General features: G+C 29.5%; 1 protein-coding gene across 1 annotated transcript in view; it reads left to right on the top strand.

Moving 5' to 3' along the window:
* Positions 1-24,368, top strand: part of LOC117168772 (epidermal growth factor receptor kinase substrate 8-like) — a 79,829-nt gene extending 55,461 nt beyond the window's left edge. The window contains exons 4-12 of the mRNA XM_033354550.1: positions 5,850-6,085; positions 9,682-10,021; positions 12,684-13,395; positions 15,299-15,815; positions 18,931-19,045; positions 21,374-21,802; positions 23,179-23,347; positions 23,556-23,688; positions 23,766-24,368. Of these exons, the coding sequence (XP_033210441.1) occupies positions 5,850-6,085; positions 9,682-10,021; positions 12,684-13,395; positions 15,299-15,815; positions 18,931-19,045; positions 21,374-21,802; positions 23,179-23,347; positions 23,556-23,688; positions 23,766-23,843 (2,729 nt within the window). The 3' untranslated portion in view covers positions 23,844-24,368. The remainder of the gene's footprint in view (positions 1-5,849; positions 6,086-9,681; positions 10,022-12,683; positions 13,396-15,298; positions 15,816-18,930; positions 19,046-21,373; positions 21,803-23,178; positions 23,348-23,555; positions 23,689-23,765) is intronic.
* The last annotated feature ends 1,108 nt before the right edge of the window (positions 24,369-25,476 follow it).

A 25,476-nucleotide genomic window follows, 5' to 3' on the forward strand; every position in this document is an offset into this window, starting at 1 on the left:
TGAATTGTTATACCATTTTCAATTGTTTAAACAATTGTTTATTCCCAAAAAATGTAAAAAATAATCGTATTGTCTGATTTAAATGTAATTGTTTGCCATTGTTTGTAGCAAATTTTTCTACAAGCATTAAGTAATTATTTAAACAATTAATTTTTTTTATTTCCAAAATTTCTAAAAATAGATCCAAAGATGTCCAGTTTTTTCAAACTGTTATCTTATGCTACTTTCTGTTGAATAATTACATAATTTTGATACATTTCTTATGATGTTTAACAAAGTTATTTATGTTGAAACAATTTTTATTTTATCTAGGGCTTTTTTTCGATAACTAAAACAATGAAATAAAATATAAGAAATAGAATTAATTACGATTTTAAAAGTATTTTTGGAAAATTAATTATTGTAACAAATTATATTTATTAAAAAATTAAAAACTGGTAAACGTATTCTTTCTATACACAATACAGTCAGAAAAATAATTTTATATTTTTTATTTAAATTCCTTTTTCTAGCTACCGGAAAAAACTGCTTGAGCAAATATAGACTGTTTAAACAAATAGAAATTTATTAAACATTAAAAGAAATGTATGAAAATTATGAAATTATTCAACAAAACATAGCATATGATACTAATTTAAAAAGAAAGTTGATATCTCTGGCTCAATTTTTAGAAATTTCGAAAGTTGACATTAAATAATTATTTAAATAATTATATGTTTTTAGAAAATTTTGCTACTCCAAAAAATAACAATTAATTACATTTCAGTCAGAGAATACTATATATTCAAATTGTCCATTAGTAAGTATTTGTATGAAAAAGATGACGGAAATGGCTTAAAAGTTACAATAATACGTAAACATGTAGTTTTTAAATGTTTGGGTCATTTCTGGTGCTGCGGGGAGGGTGGGGGTGGGTTGGAAATGAAAGTTATTAGTATGGTTTTATTTTGTAAGCACTCCTCTTAAATCCTTAAAAAACTTGGCTCGTTTCGATGAAACCCTGCAACATGAGAGTCCGGTGCAAGTGTTAATATTCGAATTTCGAAAAACAAAAAATTACAGATTTTCCTTCGTCGAAAATGGAAACTTTTTTTGGGATGGGAAGGGGGGGGGGGTCTTGTCCTCTAGAGTGAAAAAAATGTTTGCGATGCATTTTTGGACCACCCTAGTATACGCCATATTGAAAGAACTTATATTACAAAGTATTTCAAGTATTGAAAATGATTTCAGAACGATTCCGAATGATTTCACAAAGATTTTGAATATGTTAGAATGCCTTTACAGACATTAAAAATATATGCAAATAGTTATAAATATTTCACACATTACATATTTCAAAAAGATAAAGAAAATGTCACAATAATTTAAAACATTTCACAAAGAATGAAAATATTAAAATAATTTTGAAAAGATTAAAAATATTGGAAAAGATTCAAGAAACATTTCATGTATCGAAAACTGTTTCAAAGGTTTCAAAGATTTTAAGTATATTGCAATGATATTTGATATATTTCAAAATATTTTTAAGATTTCAAAAAAATAATAAAATGTCATGGCGATTTCAAGAAGATCGGAAATATTTTGAAACGATTAAAAAATTTTTAATTATTTTTAAAGTATTGTGAAGGATTTTAAACTATTTCAGAGATTTTAAAGCTTGCAAAAGATTGAAGAAAGATTTTTAAAAATTTGTAAAAGAATTGAAATATTTGAGATTGTAAATGTTTCAGAAAGATGAAAGAAATTTCACAGCGAATGAAAATATTAATCATTTGGGCTCATGAAAATTATAATAAAAGAATAGTTAATGAAAGAAAGTTGTTTGCGCGAAAAATTATTTTTCTGAATCTAACCTTTAAAATATTTCGAGACCAGAATGATTGATTCATCAATAAGACTTTAATTTTAGCGCTACAAATTTTAATTCTAAGATTTTTGATATTTTCAATCAGAAAGCATTTATGATTATCACGTTTTCAGAATAGTTATAAAATCTAAAGGTTCGGCACAATATTATTTGAAATGCTTTCAATTTTAATCTTTTTTTCAAATTTTTACAGCATTTTCAAATATTGTTAATATTAACTAATTACATTATTTAAACTTTTATTGTTGCGTACCCTTGGCAATTTATTAATTAAGTATTTTCGAAAATAATATGACTAATGAGCACAAGTTCCTTTATTTTCTATTTTCACTTCCTATCACAAGATTTAAATTTAATCAACAAGGATTGTACACGCCGCGTCACATAACGCTACGAATTGAAATTAACTATGCCATTTAGGGCCGATTCCACCAACTGAAGTAACTCACGGTGTGCCTGAAATTGCACCACAGATATTCCAACGGGAATCGATTAGTACATTGAAATGAAGGATCTGTGCCGAATTTCAACAATTTTTGCCGAGCCGTTTCGAAAAAAGTGCGTTTGAAATTTCAAAATATCAAATTGTCAAATTTAAGTAATTTACTACAAAAATTATATTTATTGTATTGATTTCACTATATTAGTATCGTTTCATAATTACATGATTATATTAGAACGCACATAATGTTAAATTATTACTAACTTTTAAAAATAAATCTCTTAAAAAACTGAATAATTATAAAATAATTACGAAATAATTTAATTATATGCGCATTAATTTTCAAAATAGTTTTTTTCTATTAAATTAAACAGTTATAAGTATTTTACAGTGATTATTATTATATATACCTTTTACAAAATATATCCATTAATATAAAACAATTATATTTAATTGTTTATAAAATTTATAGAAAGAAATAAAGTTAATTTTTCTATGGGTATTATTCAATTTTAAACGTGACGCGAGTTGTTTTCTCGAACTGCTTTTGATAAATTTGCAGGATACTTGTCGTTTGAATAAGCTACTTTATATTTATCCCAAGTTGTTTTGGAATCTGCATGAAGAGATTCTATGCATTGCTCACTAAAAAATCCCAGGACTTTGCCTGTTCTGCGACAGAAATGTAATACATAAAAAAACACTGCATGCACTTTTTCTGTAATAGATATCTCAAAGTTACAGTAGCTTTCTAGAAATGCAGAAATATTTTTTTCAAAGTTTGCTTTTAAATCTTGAGAAAAACAAGAATCTACAACTGCTAGTATGTCTTGAAAACACTTGACATATTTAAGGCATTTAATGCAAAAAAAAAGAAACTACGTAAAATATCTATTTTATTTAACAGTATTTTACAAGAATTTCCGGCAAATGCAGGACTGTTAAATAAAATACTGTTGAATAAAATAGATAGTTACGTAGTTTTTGTTGTATAAAATGCCTTTAATATGTACAGTGTTTTCAAGACTTCACAGAAAAAACAGAAGATAAACTTTACGTCGATTTCCGACGAAAGATTCTCTGCAACAGAAATTAACTTCACAGGATAAACTTTGCACAAATATCGATTAAACTTTCTTTGGTTTTTCAATGACAAACACATGTTTTTTGAAAAACGCGAAGTTGTTTAAACAGAACTTTATCGCTCTAAAACATTTCCTGCAACAAATTTTATTAGTTTTTTCTGTGTTTCTAGCAGTTGTAGATTTTTGTTTTTCTCAAGATTTAAAAGCAAAGTTTGAAAATAATATTTCTGCATTTCAAGAAAGCTACTGTAACTTGGAGATATCTATTATAAAAAAAGTTCATGCAGGATTTTTTAAAATTACATTTCTGTCGCAGAACAGGCAAAGCCCTGGGATTTTTTGGTGAGCAGTGCATAGAATCTGTTCATGCCGATTTCAAAACAACTTGGGGTAAATATAAATGACATAGAAAAACGAACTTCATTTGATTCTATACATTTTTATAACAAATTAAATATAATTGTGTTATATTAATGGATATATTTTGTATAAGATATATATATATAATAATAATAATCGCTGTTAAATTTAATTTTAAAAAAGCTATGTTGAAAATGAATGCGCATATAATGAAATTATTTCGTAATTATTTGATAATTATTCAGTTTTTTAAGAGATTTATTTTAAAAAATTTGTAATAATTCAACATTATGTACATTTTATTATTATTATTATTATTATTATTAATATTATATGATTACGAAAATGTAATAATATAGTTAAATGAATACAATAAATATAATTTTTGTATAGTAAATTACTTAAATTCGACAATTTGATTTTTGTAAATTTCAAAGCCACTTTTTTACCAAACGGCCCGGCGAAAATGGTTGAAATTCAGCATAGATGCTTCATTTTAATATACTAATCAATTGCCGTTGGAATATCTGTGGTGAAATCTTTTTCCATTAAACCCATGTTCAGGCACACCGTGAACTAAAATCCCATCTATCTTCTCTTTTTCTGCAGGCCAAAAATATTAAGCGTTATTCAACTGTTTTAGTTCAAATGGGCTTTAGTTCAATTGCGCCTTAGTTCAAATGGATACCTACCTTTAAATCAGTGGTGTACAAAAATATTTCGACTCGAGAATCATCTTTGGGACTTCAGTTGATCGAATGTAGAATTTCGAAACCGATCTAAACTGAGATAGACTTTTTCGTTAACCAGTACGTGCTCGAATGTCAAATTTTGGACATTCAATCCTAGCTGAGATAGCATTTTTAATTTTGATCCCATTCGATTCAAGCCAGTTATGTGGCAAATGTCGAATTGAAAGTCGAATTTCGGCTTAGATTGGTTTTGAAAAGTCGATATTCGGCCGATCAGAGTAAAAAATTAAAAATTTCGAGTCGGAATCATTTTTACTCACAACTGAATTCAATGCATCTATATTATGTGAAATCTTTTTAAAGTCCATGAAATCTCTTAAAATCCCGGGAAATGCCTTACAATTTCTTGAAGGGCCTTCAAAAAAAATTAAAATCATTTGAAATTCTCCGAATTTTTTTTTAATTTCTTGAAATCCCATTAATGTTTTTAAATCCTTCGAAAAAATTTGAAATATTTGAAAAAAATCTTGAAATAGCATTAAATTCTGTGCAAAGTTTTTAATCTTTCGCTGGAAGGTGAATCCTTAATATTAGATCCTTCTTTATTCTTTAAAATCCCTTCGAATCCCATCACATTCCCCGTAGTTCCATGAAATATTTTTAAATCCCAGGGAATCTGATGACATGCTTTGTTATGTTTGAAGTAAAAAATGCTATGATTTCTTTGAAATTTTTAAAATAGCTTTTAAAATTACTTTAAATCCCATGAAATCCTTGAAGATATTTTAACTCAGCTGAATACTTGAATTATTTTGTATCTTTTTGGTAAATCCTTCAAATTTTTGAACTCGTGTGACATCCTTTTAATTTTTTTGGAATCTCTGAAATTCAATATTATGTTTTAAAATTAATGAAAACAATGGATATGATAAAAAAAACTATGTTCACAATAGTAGCGAAAGTTCCTTAATTTAAATTTTTAGAAAATAGACTATTTTTTAATAATTCAAGAAATTTTCACTTTTTAATTATCATTTTTGCAAATAATTATAATATTATTGGCAGAACGTCTGTTTGTTGATGCAAAGTCTCTTTATGTAAATAAAAGCAACATGGAATTTTAAAAACTGTCTTAAATTTAAATTTGAATATAGTTGTTTTTTTCCCTGGGGTTTCCTTACATTGGATTTTTCCTATTTTTGTAAGGGTCAAAACGTTTAAATTTCCAGTGGAATAAAACAACTTTCTAAAAATAAAATCTACGTGGCTCTTAAATTATTAAATTATGGAATAGATTGAGCACACTTACTTTTTTTGATTTTTAAAAAATTGTTTCGGGACTTTAAATCTCGGAGAGAGACAGGGCTTTGTGAGAAATTTGCATTAATCTCCCCTTTTTTCAGATGGTGGCTCGAGTGGCCCGTCCAGCACATCTGGAGGCCGAGTTGGTGGATCAGAGCCAACGTATATAATGGAACACTTGGCTACATTCACAGTAACAAAAGAAACTGGAATAGTTTATCCAGCTGATGGTATGCGGCGTCTTTTGCAGCTGGAAAAAAGTAACGGTATCTGGAGTCAGAAGATGCAACTTCGTCTTGAGAGAAATTGGGTTCTCATCATGGATAACGAAACTGGGGTAAAATTTCTTTCAAAAATAAAAAATCATTGTCATAATCTAGGATCTAATTAAGAAACGAAAATGGAGACTCTAGTAGTTCATAAAATAGGAAAAGATTAAGAAATATAGTCTAATTTAAGGGCCCAGAATCTAATTAGGAGATTATAAGGTATTCAGTCATATAATTTGAATCCCGAATCCTGTACAGAAATCTGATATATTTTAAAATTACTTTTAAAATGTCAATAAATTTTTCTACTGTGGCTAATTTTTTTTTATAATTTTCGTTAATTCGTTTATGGCATTTATTTAATAGCTTTTTATTGAAGCATTGTAAGTGTTATCAAGACTATTTCAAAATTAATAAACTTCAGGTGAAAAGCTGTAAATTTGTTGGGGAATTAAAAATTCGTCATAAGAGTTTCGTAGTGAAGTCTATCTGAATCTTGATTTTATCTGTTACCTTAAAATTTATTTGAACTTAAAAACGAGAGATAAGGAAAAAGTACGACGGACGGACAGCAAACCGAAAGTATGAATATATATAAGTTTTAGCCCAGAATTACGAAACCCTAAAAAAGGTACAATTCATCCGTTTCTTTTCAAATCGAAAGTTTGAAGATAGAAAGTAAAATTGAGACTTACTGGAAAAGGTATTCTCAGTTGTATATTTTGAAAAAGGGTATTTCAAATTTAAAATCACAGAAATTAATAATTTTCAATTTAAAATAAGCCAATTAGAACACTTTCTATTTCATGGTATTTAATGTGGAAAATTGTTCCCTCCAAAATGCTTGATATAGACTTTATAAAATTTTAAACTGAAAGGATTCTAAGAAGAATTTTCATTTAAAATCTTCATAATTTAGACAATTTAAAATTATTGTTTCAAATATTTTATTTTAAACAATTGAAAAAATATTTACACCGTTTGCAAAAGTTATTAACCTCCTGTTTTAATTACTTACAAACGTTTACTTCTCCAATGGTGAAGCTGATTAGGATAACTTAATTATAATAATGATAGTTATTTTTATTTGTTTTTCTTATCGATGTCATTTTTTTAAATAAATCAGATCTAAATTAATGCAATAGGTCCTATTCTGAAGCAGTTGATCAAAAATAGAAGCCTACATTCTTTTGGAAAATTTTTAAACATCTTACACGTTCTTTAAACTAGTTTTACTTGAAGTTCTCATCATAAATTGTAATCAATTAGATAATGTTTTTCTATGAAATTTCCAATCAAGCTTAGTAATTTTTATCAGAAACTATTTAATCGTGCAATTCTGGCAATTCTGCTGAAATTTTTTCCAAATAAATCAAATAAATATGATACACTACATGTTTCCTTTATTTCTAAAATATTTTTTAAAGAATGACGGTATATTTAAAAAGTTTTCTAAGCATGTTAGAATCCAAGTTAAATAAAAATATTACATAAATATCTTAATCTGTATTGAGTTCAAAGACAAATCGTTTATTTTAATTAAAATCACAGAAATGACAAATACCGGCATTGTGAATTTCGGTCGGTTTTCTCAAAAGCTATGGATCATAGAGTTCACGAGAGTTCGATTTCTTCTAAATTCTTCAGTGAATAATTCCTAAAAAATGTGACTATGGTTTTTTGCATTCTTCTGAAATCTTAAGTTGTAAAAAGTGCTACGGAATCTGTTAAAAAAGACAACTCAATTAAAAGGTTCTAAACTCGTTTTGGCTGTTTAAATTTAGATTATATTTAGGGAAAACCTTCCTACAGTAGATAGGAAAAAATTCAACAGCATTTAAATGCATCAGTTTCCAAAAGTAAGAGAGATTATCGCTTTTAAATAAAACTTGCTTATTTAATGGAGTATTTTGATAGAAAAAAATGTCACGAAATTAGTTAATTAGCTATATTAGGCATTTTCATTGGATCAATAGATAATCGTTTCTAGTATTGTTTCTGGGCATAAAGGAACACTTAAAGCTCAATAATTATAATTTATCATTAGTATACTCACAATTAAAATCAGTTTATTGAGTAAATAATAGGTAAAGTCATAATTATTTTACAAAAATAAGAAAACCTTAAATTTAAAAAAAAAATGTTATCTATGGTATTCCGTGTGATTGATAGATTGGTACGAGATATTAAATCATCATACCACATGACTTGTGATGAAATAAAAGTGCAAAATTTTTACATACCTTAGTCCTAAAAATGATATATTTTGCAAGTGCCTCCTTAACACAACTAAAATTGATGAACTTTTTATTAACTACAAATTGACCGTATTTTTTGGTTTATTATTTTTTTAAAACTTAAATTTGAAAACTTCAAAAAATCAAAATAAATAATAAAGAAAGAACGCACTGTATCAATACATATTGCTTATTACATTTCAAAACTTGATTCAAATGTATAAACAGGTCATAAAAATGCTTCATTTAGGTAAAAAGTATGAATAATAAAGAGGCGAAATTTTGTGTTCAGATTAAATATTAAGTTTTTGCTCTCATACATGAATCAATTAAGGAATTACGTGTGTTATTCGAAATTCATGCATAAACTAGAGCACGTGGAATGAATGCGACATTGTTATACCTTCAAAGCAGATATGGATTTCGGACAATATTCTAGATATGTCAGAATTGTTTCAGAATGTTTTCATTTTTAAATCTTCTTATATACTAAAAAAGTACGTCTTCTCATAATACCATATGTTATTTTCAATCATTGATTTCTCGAATATGAAGCTCTGAAAGGTTCCAAAATTTTAACCAGAGTTTCAGTGCAATTTAATACAACTGTCGTCCAAATATCAAACGATTCTCATGTGTAATTCTATTACCGAGGGTACTCCCTTAAATGTAATATTTAAATAGAGCTTCGTTAGAAAATGTAGCATCCTTGCTGAAATTTTAAACTGCAAAAATAATCTAATGATTTGCAAGTTTTCCAGTTAATTAAAATTATCTACTGTAAAATCATTATCGAATGTAGGACTGATTTGCATATGTATAAAAGAACAAAAATTATGTACTGAAGAGTTAAAAAAACGAAACTTCTAGGAACTGTGGTTTTCCAGAAACTTATATCGCAAGTTTCAAATCTAGGTTTTATCAAATCTTAGTTCAATATTATATAAAACGATAAAAAAGATTGGAATAAAGATTTGTTTGCTATGTTCTTAAGAAAAATACGAGCTTTTACAAATTATTGTTTTATTTCTACTCACCTAATGTAACATGTTTATACACGCTAATTCATCAAAAATATTTTAAAACTTCGCAATTCTTCAAATATGCTGTACCTTCAGTTCTGACGTTCAGTTGTAACTGCGATTTCGTCCAAACAATGTCACATCCTCGTTTTAAAAATAACTTACTTACAAAAGATTTTAATCCACTGGATATTCTTTACTTCGTGGAAATTTCTAGTCAAGATTTGTAATTGACGAGCGACAAGGAAATATCTGAGCATAAATATCTTGAATTTATCGGTGCAAAATGTCAACGAATGAATAAAGCATCTTAGATGACAATGCTTGAATTCCTCAACGCAACGGCCAGGCCTCCCAGCTTATATCACTCAGCAGAGAATTAAAGTCTGTAATTTTTTTTTTCAGGCTGTCATGGAGAGATTCCCTGCGTCTCTTATTCAAGAGCCCACAGCCTTTACGTCACGCGATCCTATGGAGATGTACAATAATATCTTAGTTTTCACTGTGGGTGAAGACAGTGGGTCTGGACAGCGGGCGGAGATGCACATCTTCCAGTGCCAGAGTATTTCCGCTCAGGATCTCGTCGAAGACCTGAAGATGCTGCAGAGTGGAAAATTGGTACCTGGAGGCTCACCGAGGGGACCCAGAGGACATATACCTCCTCCACCGGCGTTGCCACCACCTGAGCCTCCTCTTAACGGCGTCAATGTTCGAGAGCAGGTCTCTGCTTTTAACGCCGCTAATAGTAAGTCTTATTTCCAATTTCTCGAGTAGTTACTAATTAGTACTAGCGATCTTGAGACAAACAAGTGAAAGGGAAGTCGAATACTTGGTCACTTTCTTTTCTATTTGTTACCCTATATAATATAAAGAAAAGAGGGCAGAAGAATCAATGAAATTGGATCAATGTGGTTTTGAATAAAATAGGGTAGTAAATTCGGGTGGAAGATTTATACAAATTGGTAGACTACAAAAGGTGAAATTAAGTTTTATGGTTTTTGTAGGTTTGGAAGAAGTATTTGTTTATATCAGTTGGACCAAGTTGCTTTTTATATCCGAGGAGAGGATTAAAATAAGGAGAATTAGAGAAAGGAGTGTTAACTATCCAGTGAAATCTAGGAGGGGTACAAGAAAACTGAAAATTAGGGAGAAGAAGCGAAAATCAGGAAGTGTGATACATTGAACATCCTTAATGGGATTAAAGGAAAAAATAATATTATTGGAATAAAATTACAGAGAGAGGTGGTTTAAATCCTCAGATTCAGGAAGGGAATAGCAATAAAGAAAATTTAGGAAAAAGAATTCTTTTGAAAGTACAGTAGATGGGTGATACGAGAACAAAAATAATTTAAAATTTTTTAAAAATCATTCGTGAAGTATTTTGTAGTTAATATTGGGAAATTAAAAGCTTAGCTCAAAAAAGAAAAAAGTGCAAAAGTGGATCAAATTAATCCTCTGGTTGGAAATTTCGAAAGTAGATATAGGATTGTTTAAAAATAAATTCAAGTTCAAAAGATTTTGAATCTGTGTTTTAAGTTTGTTTTGTTTTAATTTGTCTAAAGGTAGGATTCAGCTCAATTCCATTATATTTTTAGAACTAAAATTTATTTTGGTTTGTCTAATTTTATCATTTTGCTTTTGTTGTATTTCTGTGGAATTTTTTCATGAATAATTGTGAGTTTCCCACAGTTTCAAACACTTCTAAAAATGCTGTTCATTTCTATCTTGCTGTATCACTTTGTATTATATTCTACGTGTATTTATACTCCACTTTCAAACAATGCTGTTTGTATGAAACCGAATCACTTCTCTCGTATCCCAGCTTATTCAGTTATATCCTATTGTAAATTGTGATTTTGTATCCAATATGTATTCTTTTAGGAAACTTCTTAGAAATATCCAAAGTGAAATGAAAGCACACAAATACATTTCGGGAAAAACAATCAAATAAAATGGAATAGAATAGAATTTAATAGAAATTAATCGAATGATTGATACAGCGCAGAGTGGAAGTTCTGAAATTAATCAATTAATTTGATCTAGCCAGAAAAGAAGTTGTGGTTTCGCATTCAAAAGAAGTAAAAGTAAAATATTTAAAATTGGAAGGCCTTTCTTATTTTTTATTTGAAAATTTAAAATATTGCAAATTCTCAATATTTTATCTGTAGGCTAAAGAATTCGTTTTAGGTACAGTTTTTAACGGGCAAAAAAATAAAGAAGTTTTCTGCAAGTTACCATTTTTTTTAAATATGCAAAAAAATATGTATTTTATATTTATATTTAGATTTAAAAAATGTAATTTACATATCGATTAAGAAATTCCTTCAGCTTGAATCGAAGAAACCTTGCCATAATTATTTTGGTTATTACGAAAACATGTATTATTTTTCAAGCGTTTCAAAATCGTAAATTTGACCATTTTTAGTGGAATTTTGCGCTTAAAAACCAGAAAATGTTCTTTTATTCTTATTCAATACAAAAACTGTATTTAAAAAAATCATATTTTTTTACCCATAGGTAAAAATATGTTCATTTTTAATTTTAAAAACCGAGCACAAGACATTAAGTACATTGTTCGTACTCTTTCGGATGCCAAATCACAACTTACTCTACTGTAACGGATATAGCATTATCAAAAAAAGAATGATACAACAATGATTGAACGGGATAAACGGAAAAAAGATGCTGTTAGAAATTATTAGTAATCTGGGAAAGTGAACTAAAATATAAATTGGTAGCATTAAAAAAAAGATAAGAACAAATAACTCGCTCGATTTGAATAAAATGCTTACAATATTTTGTAATTTAATTAATATTTAACACCATAGAAAAAATAGTATTTCTCTTATTTTTAGGATAGCATCTAATATCTTGTAGGTTAGCGTTACATTATAAATATATTATTCTTATGAAACTTTTCAATCATTTTTAATAGATAATTATAATAAATGTAGATCTTAGGGGATAAATAGAATATAAATGCGTATAACAAATTGCAATTGTGGGTTCCTTTTCTGATCTGTATCATATTACTAAAATCAGTGATAGTATCTTTTAAAATAGGTTTTGAAACTCAGAGGCCTGTCCTGATTTTAGCATTTACGCAATTCCAATTTAGCGCCTAATCAGCTTTCCTTAAACTGCCTGTTATTAAAAATACAAATTTTTCTAAAAAAGTGTTAATATATTTATTAAAAGGTCAGGGCAGTTGTATTTTATTTTTCACTTTTAAAGTACTTTAAAATGAGAGTAGATTAGTATTCCTTCTTTAGAATGTTGCGTTTATAAAAGATGAGGATGAAGATCTCATAGTAGTATATTTTATTTTCATATTCGCCTTTATAAAGCAGATACGATGCTTACTAAAAGTAAAAACTGTTTCACTAATATCATTCTCATTTGTTTAGACGATGGTCCAAACGACATATCCAGGGATGAGAACAACGACGAAGTGTCATCCACTTCATCCGAAAAATACGAGCGGGATGTCACCATTTTGAACCACTGTTTCGACGATATTGAAAAATTTATCGCTCGTCTGCAACACGCAGCTGCTGCCTCCAGAGAACTGGAACGTCGGCGTCGAAACAGAAAATCAAAAAAACGCAACCTCGGTGACGGGATGTTGACAATGAGAGCAAAGCCACCTCCAGAGGCAGAGTTCATCGACATCTTCCAGAAATTCAAGCTCTCCTTCAACCTCCTCGCGAAATTGAAGGCGCACATTCATGACCCTAATGCACCCGAGTTGGTGCACTTCCTCTTCACACCTCTGGCCCTTATCGTTGATGCTTCTCACGACACGAATTACGATCCAAATCTGCCGAGCAAGGTCATGTCACCGCTCTTGACGCGAGAGGCAATCAATCTGCTGATCAACTGCGTGACCAGCAAGGAAACAGAGCTGTGGCACTCCTTGGGAGACACGTGGACAATGCCAAGAGATCAATGGAAGGGTCACGTGCCTCCTTATCATCCAGTCTTCATGGATGGATGGTCGCCGGAGTATCCGATACCGGAAGATCGGGACAATGATCATCTGAACTCACTCCTCCATGCTGACAAACAGAAGAGGGATGATCTTCCAGAGCCTCCGAATGATTCGTATTATAATCACAGGTAGAGTCTTTGATGAAACATCTATTATCTCTTCGAAAAAAAATTGCATTCCTTAAGAAAAACAGTCTGCAGTAGCAACATGCAGATTCCAGGCTAACCCAGATTTTTAAAAATTTTAAACTCTGAAATAGATCTATAATCTGTTAAAAAGCTTCTGAGATTCTCAGTTATTTAAAAGGATCTCAGTCGATCTAAAATTACTGAAAAAGTTCCAGGGTTTCCGACCCTAAAAATGCGAATTGATTGCAGGTTAATTCCCATGTTTTGGCCACTTGACTTGTTTTCAGCAGAGCATGAATTTTTCCCCAATTTTACAATCTTCTTGCGTATGGAGATTTGTCCATGACTTTTTGAACCCTGTCCAGCATATGGTTAACTTTAGAGGCAGCAAAGGTTAGGAACCTATTATCATAAATAACTTGCGAATCCGTGGCCCCGGGTGGCCCCAGGTGGCCTAATAAACCTGTCATGATGCCTCCAGGGAATCGCATTAAAGCTCAGGTTTAATAGACTCCTCGCCTCTACTTTATAAGCAGTTATCACACCAGAGATAAATAATGCCTACAAGGACGAAAGGGACAGTTGCTGATTATTTTAAACGATTTTTCCCTCTAAGAAACAATGTTCCAACCTCCATGCTATGTCCTTTTAAGGCAATGTACTAAAATATTATTTATGTAAAAGTTTAACTGCTCTGTGCAAGTCCTCTTTCTATGCAAAGCCAGTAAAGATCAAGCAATGCTTACTAACTTAACTTTCAGGAGAAATAAATCAAGATTTGCATCTTAGAAGTCGTTAATATTTCTATATTGGTAGGAAGCTTTTTTATTGCAATTATTATGATTATTAAAGATTCTTTTCATTAGGGGTGACTAATTCAAACTGGATGGTAGAAATCAAAATCTGGCACTAAACTGACGGATTGAACAGTTGTATTTCAGCTGATTGGGAAAGTTTTCATCAGTTGGAGTAACATTTTTGAATTAGATAGATTTTTGGCAATATATGTGAAATGTCGAATTTGGTTTTTGCCGAACAAAATTTTTGAGTTGTTCGGAAGTATCAAAATGACCAAAACTTGCCATCAGTCCAAACTTGTGTTTATTAGTTTAGGATTGATTGTAATATGAGTTTCAGGCTGATTCAAACTGTGGAGTTAGTTGAAGCTTTCAGAAAAAAATTTTAATCGATTCGAACTTTAATTTTAGCAACTCGAATCGATCTTCAGTTAGATTTGAAATAGAACCAACCCTTTGAGGCAGCTGGAATTTTATGCAAGTTGTCTATCACTATAATGTAGGACGTAGCCTCAGTTCCTGAGTGTGTCCGAATATGCTGCTGAAAATCCCCACCCTCTCAGCCCCCAAGTATTTTTTCTTGATACGGACCTCACTGTAGTGGTTAAACGGGATTTTCAGATTGACAAAGTTTGATTTGATGAACATCATTTTCGAAAGGTTTCGAAATATATCTAATTGATTTGAACTTTTAAACTATTGAGTTGATCATAATACCCCTATTGGTCTCAAGTTTTCAAGTATGGTCCATACTTTTGCGTAAGTTAGACTGTTCAATTTAGCTGGAGCTTTTGATCAATAAAGGATTCACGGAAACTTTTGTGTTCAAGTTTTTCGACTACATCAAACATTTGAATTGGCCTCATTTCCATTTAGTTAGTGGTCCACCTAAAGTCTTGCATTGATTATAATCTAATTTTAGGATTGATCAAATTGATGGAAATTAAATCAGACCTCTCAAATAAGCCCAGGTTTTAAGATTATCTGCATCACAACGTGGGCAGTCATTTAATATCTGATCGGATTAACTTAGATCAACTTGTGTCTTTCATCTAACGAACTGAAACTTTATAACCCGGCCGTAATCTACTAATGAACTTTTTCAGGGATGTTGATGAGTCTCACTACAGCAGTGACTACCTCGACTACGAGAGCAGGGAAGAACGTGGCAACGTGGAATACTTCGACAGGAATTATGGGCCAGCCCCTGAACTGTACGGAAGGGAAGAACGGGAGAGGGAAAGGGTTGATCAGACTCGAGCTCACAGCGACATATCGGTAGATTCGATCGAAAGGGGCCCTCGGGGTGTGCCAGGTCACGAGAGGGCCCAAGAGGCTTGGCTGGACGACCTTCTCACTCGTCACGCGAAGATCGTGCAGGTCACTTATCCCAGAACGGCGAACAACGACAAGGAACTCACCGTCGTGAGGGGCGAGTATCTCGAGATCCTCGACGACAGCAGGAAGTGGTGGAAGGCGCGAAACTCGAGGGGCCAGGTCGCCCATGTTCCTCACACCATCGTCACGCCTCACAATCCAGCGCACACTGGTGACAATGACGTTTTCAACAATCCTCTCTACACCACCAGATACCAGCGACAGGGGCACGGCTACAATTACGAGGTGAGAGCCCCGCGCCTTAGCTCACGCTAGATTTTTATTTATTACTTCCTCATTATGTACTTCGAACAATGGACAATTGGAATCTGGGTAAGAAGAGAGCTAAGGGTTAGAAAATTGGCTTTATTGTAGAGTTATGAGGCTGCGGAAATGTTCAGCGCAAGGTGCAACCAGTGCATCTTGATTAGCGAAGATGATTGAGAGTCGTTTGTGGGTTGAGGAATTAATTGCAATTTATAATGCTTGAGGGATGTTTTCATTTTAGTATAATGAGTTAGCCTATAGCCAAGAAGTTGCACAGTTAGAAAGGAAGTAATTATGATTTTTCTCTTTTTTAAGATGACAGTTCGAGAGATTTCAATTTTTGGTCAGATATATTATTTAAGATATGTAAAACTCTACGAGGGTATGCATATGAAATAAACTTATCTTATGACCTTAACAGGAGCTATCAGTATGGAGGATTTAACAATTTGCTACATTTGCATTCAAATTTTCAATTTTGGAATTTACCATAACTGTTTTAAAATTCATTTTCCCGGATTCCCTAATTTCCCTGATTAAAATCTGATTTCCGAGATTTCCCTGAGTGTAAATTTAAATGATTCCAATTTTTTATTATGAAATTCTGAAAATCTTATTTTTAATAAAGTAATTTTCAATTGTTTTTTAAAAACTCGTTTAAATATATTATAGATAATTACAAAAATAATTCTACTAGAAACTACCATTTTTTTCCTTCGGACAATTTTACAAAATTTTAAAAGTTATTATAAATAAATTAAGCAGGGTTGGAATTTCAACCTTTTCATACTTGTGAGGGACCTACATAACTTTGATTCTTATCTGTTTTAAATCGTGCGAAAAATAGCTGGTCTCAATTCTGTAGTAATACCGAAATTTAGTTGCAATAATTTTTTTTAACCTGAATTATTATATAAGAATATTTAATGTAAAAATCTATAAATTGTAGGAATTTTAAGATAATATGAAAATAGTTTGATTAAGTGAATGAAATTGCAAAACACCAAACCTTAAAATTATTAAAATAATAGATTTAAAAAAAAAACATTTATCATAAGATAAATTTATCATAAGATTTATCATAAGCTTTTTCAGAGATTTTAAGAGATTTTATAAATCTCACCAAAAACATGCGATGAAAAAGATCTGCCAGGTACAACAACATTAATTTTTCAAAATTAAAGTTGGCTGAGTAATATGGAAAAAAAATATTCGTAAGAAAATTGATTAAAACACTTTTTTTAATAAGTATCCTATAGAAATATTTAAAATAAATATTTTATAAAGACATTTCATTCTCAAACTTGACAGGATTATATGATACCATCAATCTCTCAAACACAGCAATTTAAAAAAATCATTTGGATTATAAACTAATCCTGCCAAATTTTATAACGTCTAAAATGACTTTTTAACATTAAAAATTTTCTTTTAATTTTGTAGGGTACTTTATATTAAAAGTTTTAAAGATATTCTATTATGAATATTTTTTCCAACTTTGTTGCCCATCTTTGATTTAAAAAATTCATGTAGTTTTCTTTGTCATTTCATGTTTTCTTGGTACCATTATTCCTTTTCAATTAGAATTTAATTCTTTATTTTCAATTCGAAGTGGATAAAATGGCTAGGTTTATCGAACTATCTCGATACATATTAAATAAAATTTAAATAAATAATTATATACATTTTTCACCTGTGCTTACATCTATAGCCTAATCTGTTCTATCTGTTGACACCAAATTTGAATGAGAAGGCTGTGGAAATATATTTTCGATATCTTGAATAATTAAAAAAATTAAATCATTCATTGTTTTTCCAAATTCTCATTTTTTATACTAAATACGCAAAAGCTTAGGATCTATTGAAGGTATAGAAAATTCCTGCAATGAGAATCGAGAATCTGTTACTGCTGACTTCTGTTTAAAACTTGATGACAAGCAATTTGATTATTAGGATATAAAACTGAGCATAGGTGAAAAAATTAATTTTTTATCATAAAATATGATTGATTAACGATTTAAATGAATAAGAATATCGTGTTTTTTCAAATGCATATTGGATAACCAATGTATTCTTGTTGAATTACTGTACAAAATTTTAATTTTTCACCTTCGCTCACTTCTGCAGTCTATCTATCCAACCCATTGACATCAATCATAATGGGTAGTCTGTAGCAACATATTATCAACATATATTGCAAGAATTTCCGATATCTTTAATAGTTTTTCAAATATTGCTATTAATTTCATCTTTAAATTTTTATTTTTTACATTAATTATATAAAATTTTAAAAACTATTCAAGATATCGAAAATTTATTGCATGCATCGATAATATGTTGCTGCAGACTTCTCACTGAAATTTTTGTTTTAATCGGTTTGATAGATTAGAATGTAGATGTGAGCGCAGGTTGAAAATTGGTCGTTTTTCTGTTGTTTTTTTCTGTTTTAATCTTAAAGTTTATAAGGTAATAGCATAAAATCACGCTTAAGCTTATTTTTATAGGTTGGTCAATCAGCTGCAAATTATCATTGAAGTCGGTTGATAATTACGCCGAAAATCCAAAAAGGTCCAACATACATGACTATTTCAGATAAGGATTTTTGGTAGTTTTTTTTCTACTTGGCGATGACTTGCTACTGTGAATATTTATTTATTAGTTTTTTAAAAATATACAACGTTAATTTCATAGATTGCTTGGCTATTACATTATTTTTGAACGCCAACCATTATGCATTATATGGCCGAATATCCAAAAAGAAGTTTTTAAATATAAAAAGAGTTTAACATGTATCTTTGAAGAGAACTCGAAATTTGTAAGATATTTCTAATACGTGAGATATTTAGAGATGATTCGAGATTTATTGATACTGAGATATAAGATAATTTTTATTCTTCACTATCCAAGTTTTTTATATCTATTAATAATTCAATGTAATTGATTTTTGGAGTTTTAGATTTAAATTTAATTATTCTGTTTGCTGTTTCTTGTGAGAATTGAAAAAACTGTGAAAAGTGAAAAATGTCGTTTTTGATCGAATATGTATAAAATTATTTGATCTTTCGAATTTATGATGAAATTTTCTCATTTTTAGGATTCAGAATTGGATACCAGTACTAGTCCCGGACCGGAAACCTCTCATAGACCTCACACGATTCCACCCCCGGCTCCTGCCGAATGGGTGCGCAAAGAACGTCTTGGAAAAAAAGGTGAATTCAGATATTTCTAAGCTTCTTTTCACCTCCAATGAAGTTGCATAATTATCGGATAGTGTAAAATGTTGTTACTGAATAAAGAAATAATTGTGCACATATGCGAAGAAAAAATATTTTATTTACATTCAGTTATTGAAGAAATAAATCACTACTATTCTATTTTTGTATCTCCTTTTTTGATATCCGACAATTTTTCTGTATTAAAAAAAATGTGTATTGATAATATTTTCTAAAAAATTGAAACCTAAAAAAATTTCTTCGTGTATGTGCATTGTGCAAAAATGTTAAATTAAATTATTTGCGCTGATGACGATCGTTGCTGACTCTGCGATTCCGTTTGGTTTCGTCAATCCAAGTTGCTTCAAATGTACATCTATGTCAAGTATCGTGTCTTTATGTGACAACGATTGTCCATTATTTCATATTGCAACTTTGCTTACCCCTACCTGTGTAAATAAGGATAAATGTGCTAATATCGTATAGACTGAGCATTCTATGTATCTTTCTAAAGTGTCGGGTACAGGACGTTCCAACTTGTCCTTCTAATTATTTTATAATCGAGCTGTTTTACAATGAATTAATTCTATCGTTCGCATTTTTAAAATATTTGTTTAGATATTAATTCCTCAATCCTATTCATTTGATTGGGAGTTTCTTATTATTTAGAGAAAAGTCTTAACACTAATCAGGAAATTCTTTAATGTATATAGTATATGTACATTTCAAATATTTATTTCCAAAGATTGAATATTATCGGTATTATTAAAAAGAAAAACATCTTGGAACGTGCTGAAAATTGTCTGCATTGTGTTTCGTGAAAATTTTGAGCGAATGCTAATCTTTTATAATCAACCCATCTTCAATCCTCCTTTTGCAGCTACTTACATTTTTTTCAATTTTTTGGGAACAAAAATGTTGTAAAATATTGCTTTGCTTGAAAAATTTTGGGAAAGAGATGTAAGAAGCAATCATCAAACGATTCTCCTGATTATAATTTTAATCCTAATAGGATTTATCAATCCCGGTAGAATTTAATTCTGTACTTTTTAATTTCTGTTCGTATCCTGGTTTTGAGAATGTGTTGGAGTACCCGGTAAATTACGTAATCAAACATGAAATGATTTTCGTGACGCGGAGAATCATTGTTTTTATTTACCAGTAGTATACTTTATATATTACGTGAATATTTTTTAAGAGATCAAAATGTTATTAAATGTTCTGTATTTATAGACTAACCAAATTTTACTACGTAAAATTAGCTTAAAAGTGTTATGTTATCGTAGTATAATTAATTTCTTGAGTTTTATGCTTGTTACTACATTTTTTTATGCAAAAGGTGGTCAATTTTTATTTTTGGTACATCAAAAAAATAAAATTAGATTATCACGCTCGATTTTTTAATTGGACAACTCTCATACAAAAATGTCAGGTGTAGAACTCAAGTACAAAGTTTTAAGAATTTTTATAAATCATAGTCCATTGTATGTTTAGGTGACTCTGTAATTATTCAATTTCTGTTTGTTCTTCGTCCTCTATGGGTATGTGTATTCGTATATATACCTCTGTGTATTATTGGAATTAGCTTGTACTAATTACAAATTTACATTTTTTTAAAACAGATATCAGTTTTTCATTCTAGTCTCCACTTTTACCTCTGGTGTCAATAAATAATTGCATGTTGGAATTATAAAGAAAAGTCCTTCCTTTAATACTATTGGAGTGATACAGAAATTAAAAACTTAGTTGAGATATTATTATTTATTATTTTTTGTGCAAATCAAAGTTAACCGTAGATTAAGTAAAGTAAGCTTGATAATAGCTTGTTGTTACATTTTTTGTAGAAGTAAATAAGATAAATAAAATTAGAATAGCTGAATCTTATCTTAATTTGAGTGTCATCTCAGCGTAGTCTTGGAAGTACTTGCAAGTCCTTGTCTTCGCTTTTGTTTGAAAACAAGTGTTTTGTCTTTGAATTCCTCTTCTCCTGATGCCGCTTTAGAGTGTTTCGTCTCTTCTAAACTGCATAAAACAGGGTCAAGCTTGTTTCTCACATTCTTGAAAACTTCAAGTTAAACAGATTCTAGAAGATTATGGTAAGTATACTAATTTATTGATTAACATAGTCCCATATGCCTATTTTATAAACATTTTATATTTATTTTAATTTTATACATTCAGTTTCTGCTTTAAAAATAGATTTTTCCACTCATGTAGGAGTTTTTAAGCAAAATGTACTTTTTTCTAAAATACGAGGTATATTTTATACACTTTTAAATGATTTAAAAAAATTATTTTCACTTTTTTTATATTTCAATTATGCAGGTGAACCCAGTATTTCAAGTGAAGCTCTAAGTGATGACGTCCTATCAATAGCTGACAGTTTACAATCATTTGGAAGCACCAAAACTGTAAATTCATGGGAAGTCAATCATAAGACCCGCCTAAATTCTCTAAGTGAATCTTCTACGATTTATCAGAGTTCTTTGGAATCCTCTAGTAAAATTCATCAAAATCAATCGGAATATTCTACTAAAATCTACCAGAATCCGTCAGAATCTTCTACTAAAATCTTTGAAAATCCGTCAGATTTTTATAATAAACTTTATCGGAGTCAATCTGAATCTTCCACTAAACTCGTACCACTCCCGCCGCCTCTGCCAACAATTTTTCCAAAAACACCCCAAGAGGAAAATAAAATGGGATCTATCAAAAGTATAAAAAGCACCATGAGCATAAAGTCAATGTCAGAAGGTATGGTTACTAGTGTTTCAGATATTTGGAAATTATTATTTATTTTAATTGTTGGAAACTTTTTAATTTTTGAGAAGTTACACCAAAATCAATAGGATACAGTTACAGCTACCCTTCCTGAATGTTTTATGAGACAAACAACTGGTTATGGTTATATATAATTACTTCTCAAAGCACCTTTTTAAAGTTAGTTTTTTGCATATAGTAACAGGATTTTAAAACTATCGATTTTGAAGACTCTGGCCTGTATGAAGATAAAAATCCACACTAATATTATTTGAAAAGGGATAATTTTTTTAAATTATTTCCAAAACTTAAATAAATGGTTAATTTCAATTAAATGTCATACTTAAAATGGGCAGGTAAATTTAAATAATAGTTTATTTAAATGTTTCAAAGTTTTAACATTGTAAATTAATCCTTATTTTAACATTATATAAATAAATATTGAACAGTTAATTTAAAATCTAAAATTCATATGTAAAACTACTCCTTTACACTTATTTTAGTGGAATAATTTAGTATTTACAATTTTTCCTTAAAATGTCGTACTATAATGTCTTTAAATATTTTAGAATTTCAAAAAAATTAAACTAAATTAATGTATTTAGCAATTGAAGATATTATTATCAAAATTAAAAATGTAATAATACTAGAAATATTCCTTTTCTCTCTTAAATAGTTGTATTTGGTTATAAAATAAATAGAAATCTGTATTTCATTTTATTTTTTGACGATTTATGTGCTTTTTTTAAATTATAATAATAGGAAAAGTTAAACGGTGCTAATAAGTTCATCTCCATTTCAATTAGATTATTACATGCCCATAGAAGCGCCATCGATTTTTCCAATAGTAGTTATTAAACTGATCCATCCTCTTACACACAAAAAAACATTTACTCGGTCAGTTGTGACCAGCAATCAAAAGACTTCGATTTAGGTACCAGTGCATTCTTATTCGTCAGTTATTTTAAGCTTTTCGCTTAAAGATTTTTCAAAAAATTATAAATCTAATAACTACTAAAAGCTACGTGATATTAAAAAAATGCAAAACTCTAATATTTGCTTCATGCTCCAGCAGTAACTTCCTTATTCAATAATTGTAAGAAAAAAATGAAATTTTATTGGCATTCAGATTGGACACGACGAAATTTAAAATGCATACAACATTTATTTCTTATATTTATTAGGTAAATTCAAATTTAGAAGATGGAGAAATTTTCTCATTTAGAAGTATCTGAAATAAAATCTTTTAAATAAAAAATTTTTTACATTGTACTGTTGAAACTATCCGCATTTTTAATTGGAAGAATTTCGAACTTTTTCTACGCATGGCATTTCAACTTAAATTACATTAAGTCTATATAACTTTCAAGGTTCGAGTGGTCTTCATCAGGTACATCAAGAACTAAAGTCTGTTTTGACAATGTTTCGTGAAAAGAAACGAGCCGGAAATTCTGAACCTGAATCGAAACTATACATAAATCAATATTCTTCTCCACGCGAAGTCCAGAATTGGTTGGTGAATAAAGGATTTTCAGAAAAGTATGAATAAATCCTTTTATAATTAAAAAATTGTGTGTACTAAAATATTATTCACGAAATAGTTTGCACAATAACAGCAGTTTTTATCATTTTTATTGTATCTAATTATAACTATTTAGCTGATAGAAATGTCAAGTCGGCATGTTAAAATTGAAAATCCTGAAAAATTGTAATTAGGCCAAGATTAAATATTTGTTTATCCTAACAGAACATCAAAGCACTTAAAAGGTATGACAGGAGTAGAACTTTTTACATTATCCATCAGGGATTTAGAACACTATTGTGGAGTAGAATGGAAAAAATTAAATGAAGAACTCACACGTTCTCGAAACACTTCTAGTGTAAGTACTAACTTAATTCTAATATCATCCAGAATCAACCTAAATTAAAGGTTTTATTCAAGCTTTTATTATTTCAGCACAAAAACACTCGCTCTTCAGAACTGAAACGAATTCTGGGAGAGGTTCGAAAAGATGGGACTGCAAACAAATCTTAATGAAGAAGAAATTTTATACAAGAGAATTTGTGGTTGGGACTTTTCCGAGTATCTACTTAAAATAATATTCTTTTTTAATCAAAAAAGATCTTCACCAAATAAAACAAAAACATATTTTCGCTACATCGAAGCTTTAAATCGAACAATATAAAGTTTCAAGACAAACATTATTACTCAAAAATATACAGCAGTCCGTCTAGATTGGAATCTAGTTTTGTTTTATTTCAGAAATCTGCGAGTTCTTGGAGTTCGTTATACCGCTTATTCTTAAAAATTTATATTCGTTATTATTTTCTGCGTACGTAATTATAATTATTTGTTTTCAGTTATTGCGAATTTTTTAAAAATAGTACATAAAAATGCTTACCTGTGATAAGAGATGAATCGTAAAGACGTCAAAAATAGATAAAGACATTGATTCATGTATTGTGTGCTATTTGTAAGTTAAAAAATAGTTACGTTTAAAGATGTATAGATGAAACAAAGTCTAAACTAAAAACGAAGGGTTTTAAAGTTTAATAAAAATATAGAAAATGAATTTCATACATTTATTTTTACTTTTTACGTACAGTTACAAATATTTATTTGTCAACATCTTCTTCGTTTTATAATGAAATTTGATGTGTTTTTATTGTACTTATAGTAACATTCATATTTCCGTTACATTAATAATACCTTAACCATCGTTTCTTGACAAGTTTTCTATTGTAAAAGTTTCATTTCAATGAAAAAGTCACTGATAATATTTTTCCATACAATTTTACAACCCGGAAACTGAATGTTTAATTTAAAAATTAGATATTGTTAGATCCAATCTCATATTTTTCATTTTAATGAAACTCTTGTATTCCGACAAATACATCCCGACTTAGTGTTCATAATAAATTTAAATAATATACAGTAAATAGTAGCAATATAATTTGTGTGAAGTTATTTATGAACGCTAAATTAAATTTGATGACTGAAATTGAAAGTTTTCCATGGATTGTAAAAGTTCAGCAATAAATAATAAATAGAGAGAAAGAACATTAAATCTTCCTTTTTATTATAAAGTGGTGTCAAAATTTTTTGGTTACTATTTGTAAAATTATAAAAGTACTTATATAGTGTAATTGTACTTATTTTAACGTACAGTACTAAATCTGTAGTAGCAGTCTTTTTTGACGATGACAGTTAAAAAATTAGAAATATAATATTTAATGTCTAGATACACAAGTGTATTTCATCAGGGTTGTGAAAATGTTTTGACATTTAGGGACACACAATCACCGTTATTGAAATTATCCTCAAATTATTAACGGTTTTATTACACGTCAGTTATTATAATATTTACTTTACTTAGTGTGAAAGCACGAATGAGGCTGTGAAATTGATCACCGTGCATTGATTTTAATTTGTAAACATTTTTTTTTCTTTACGGAGAGACATTGATAAAATATTTAGAGTTAACGTCCACAAAATATCAAAGATCATCTATAATCGATGCGCTACATGCCTTGTCATATAATATGCGAATATGTAGTTAGAACATTATTTGTATGGCAAGTGGAGTATAATGGGCTGTTCAATCTATTCATTGTAAATATTTCATCTCTAGATGAACAGTTGAACATTTTTATTTTGAATACTGCAA

This window comes from Belonocnema kinseyi, chromosome 3, assembly GCF_010883055.1.
Source record: "Belonocnema kinseyi isolate 2016_QV_RU_SX_M_011 chromosome 3, B_treatae_v1, whole genome shotgun sequence".
Taxonomy (NCBI): Eukaryota; Metazoa; Arthropoda; class Insecta; order Hymenoptera; family Cynipidae; genus Belonocnema; species Belonocnema kinseyi.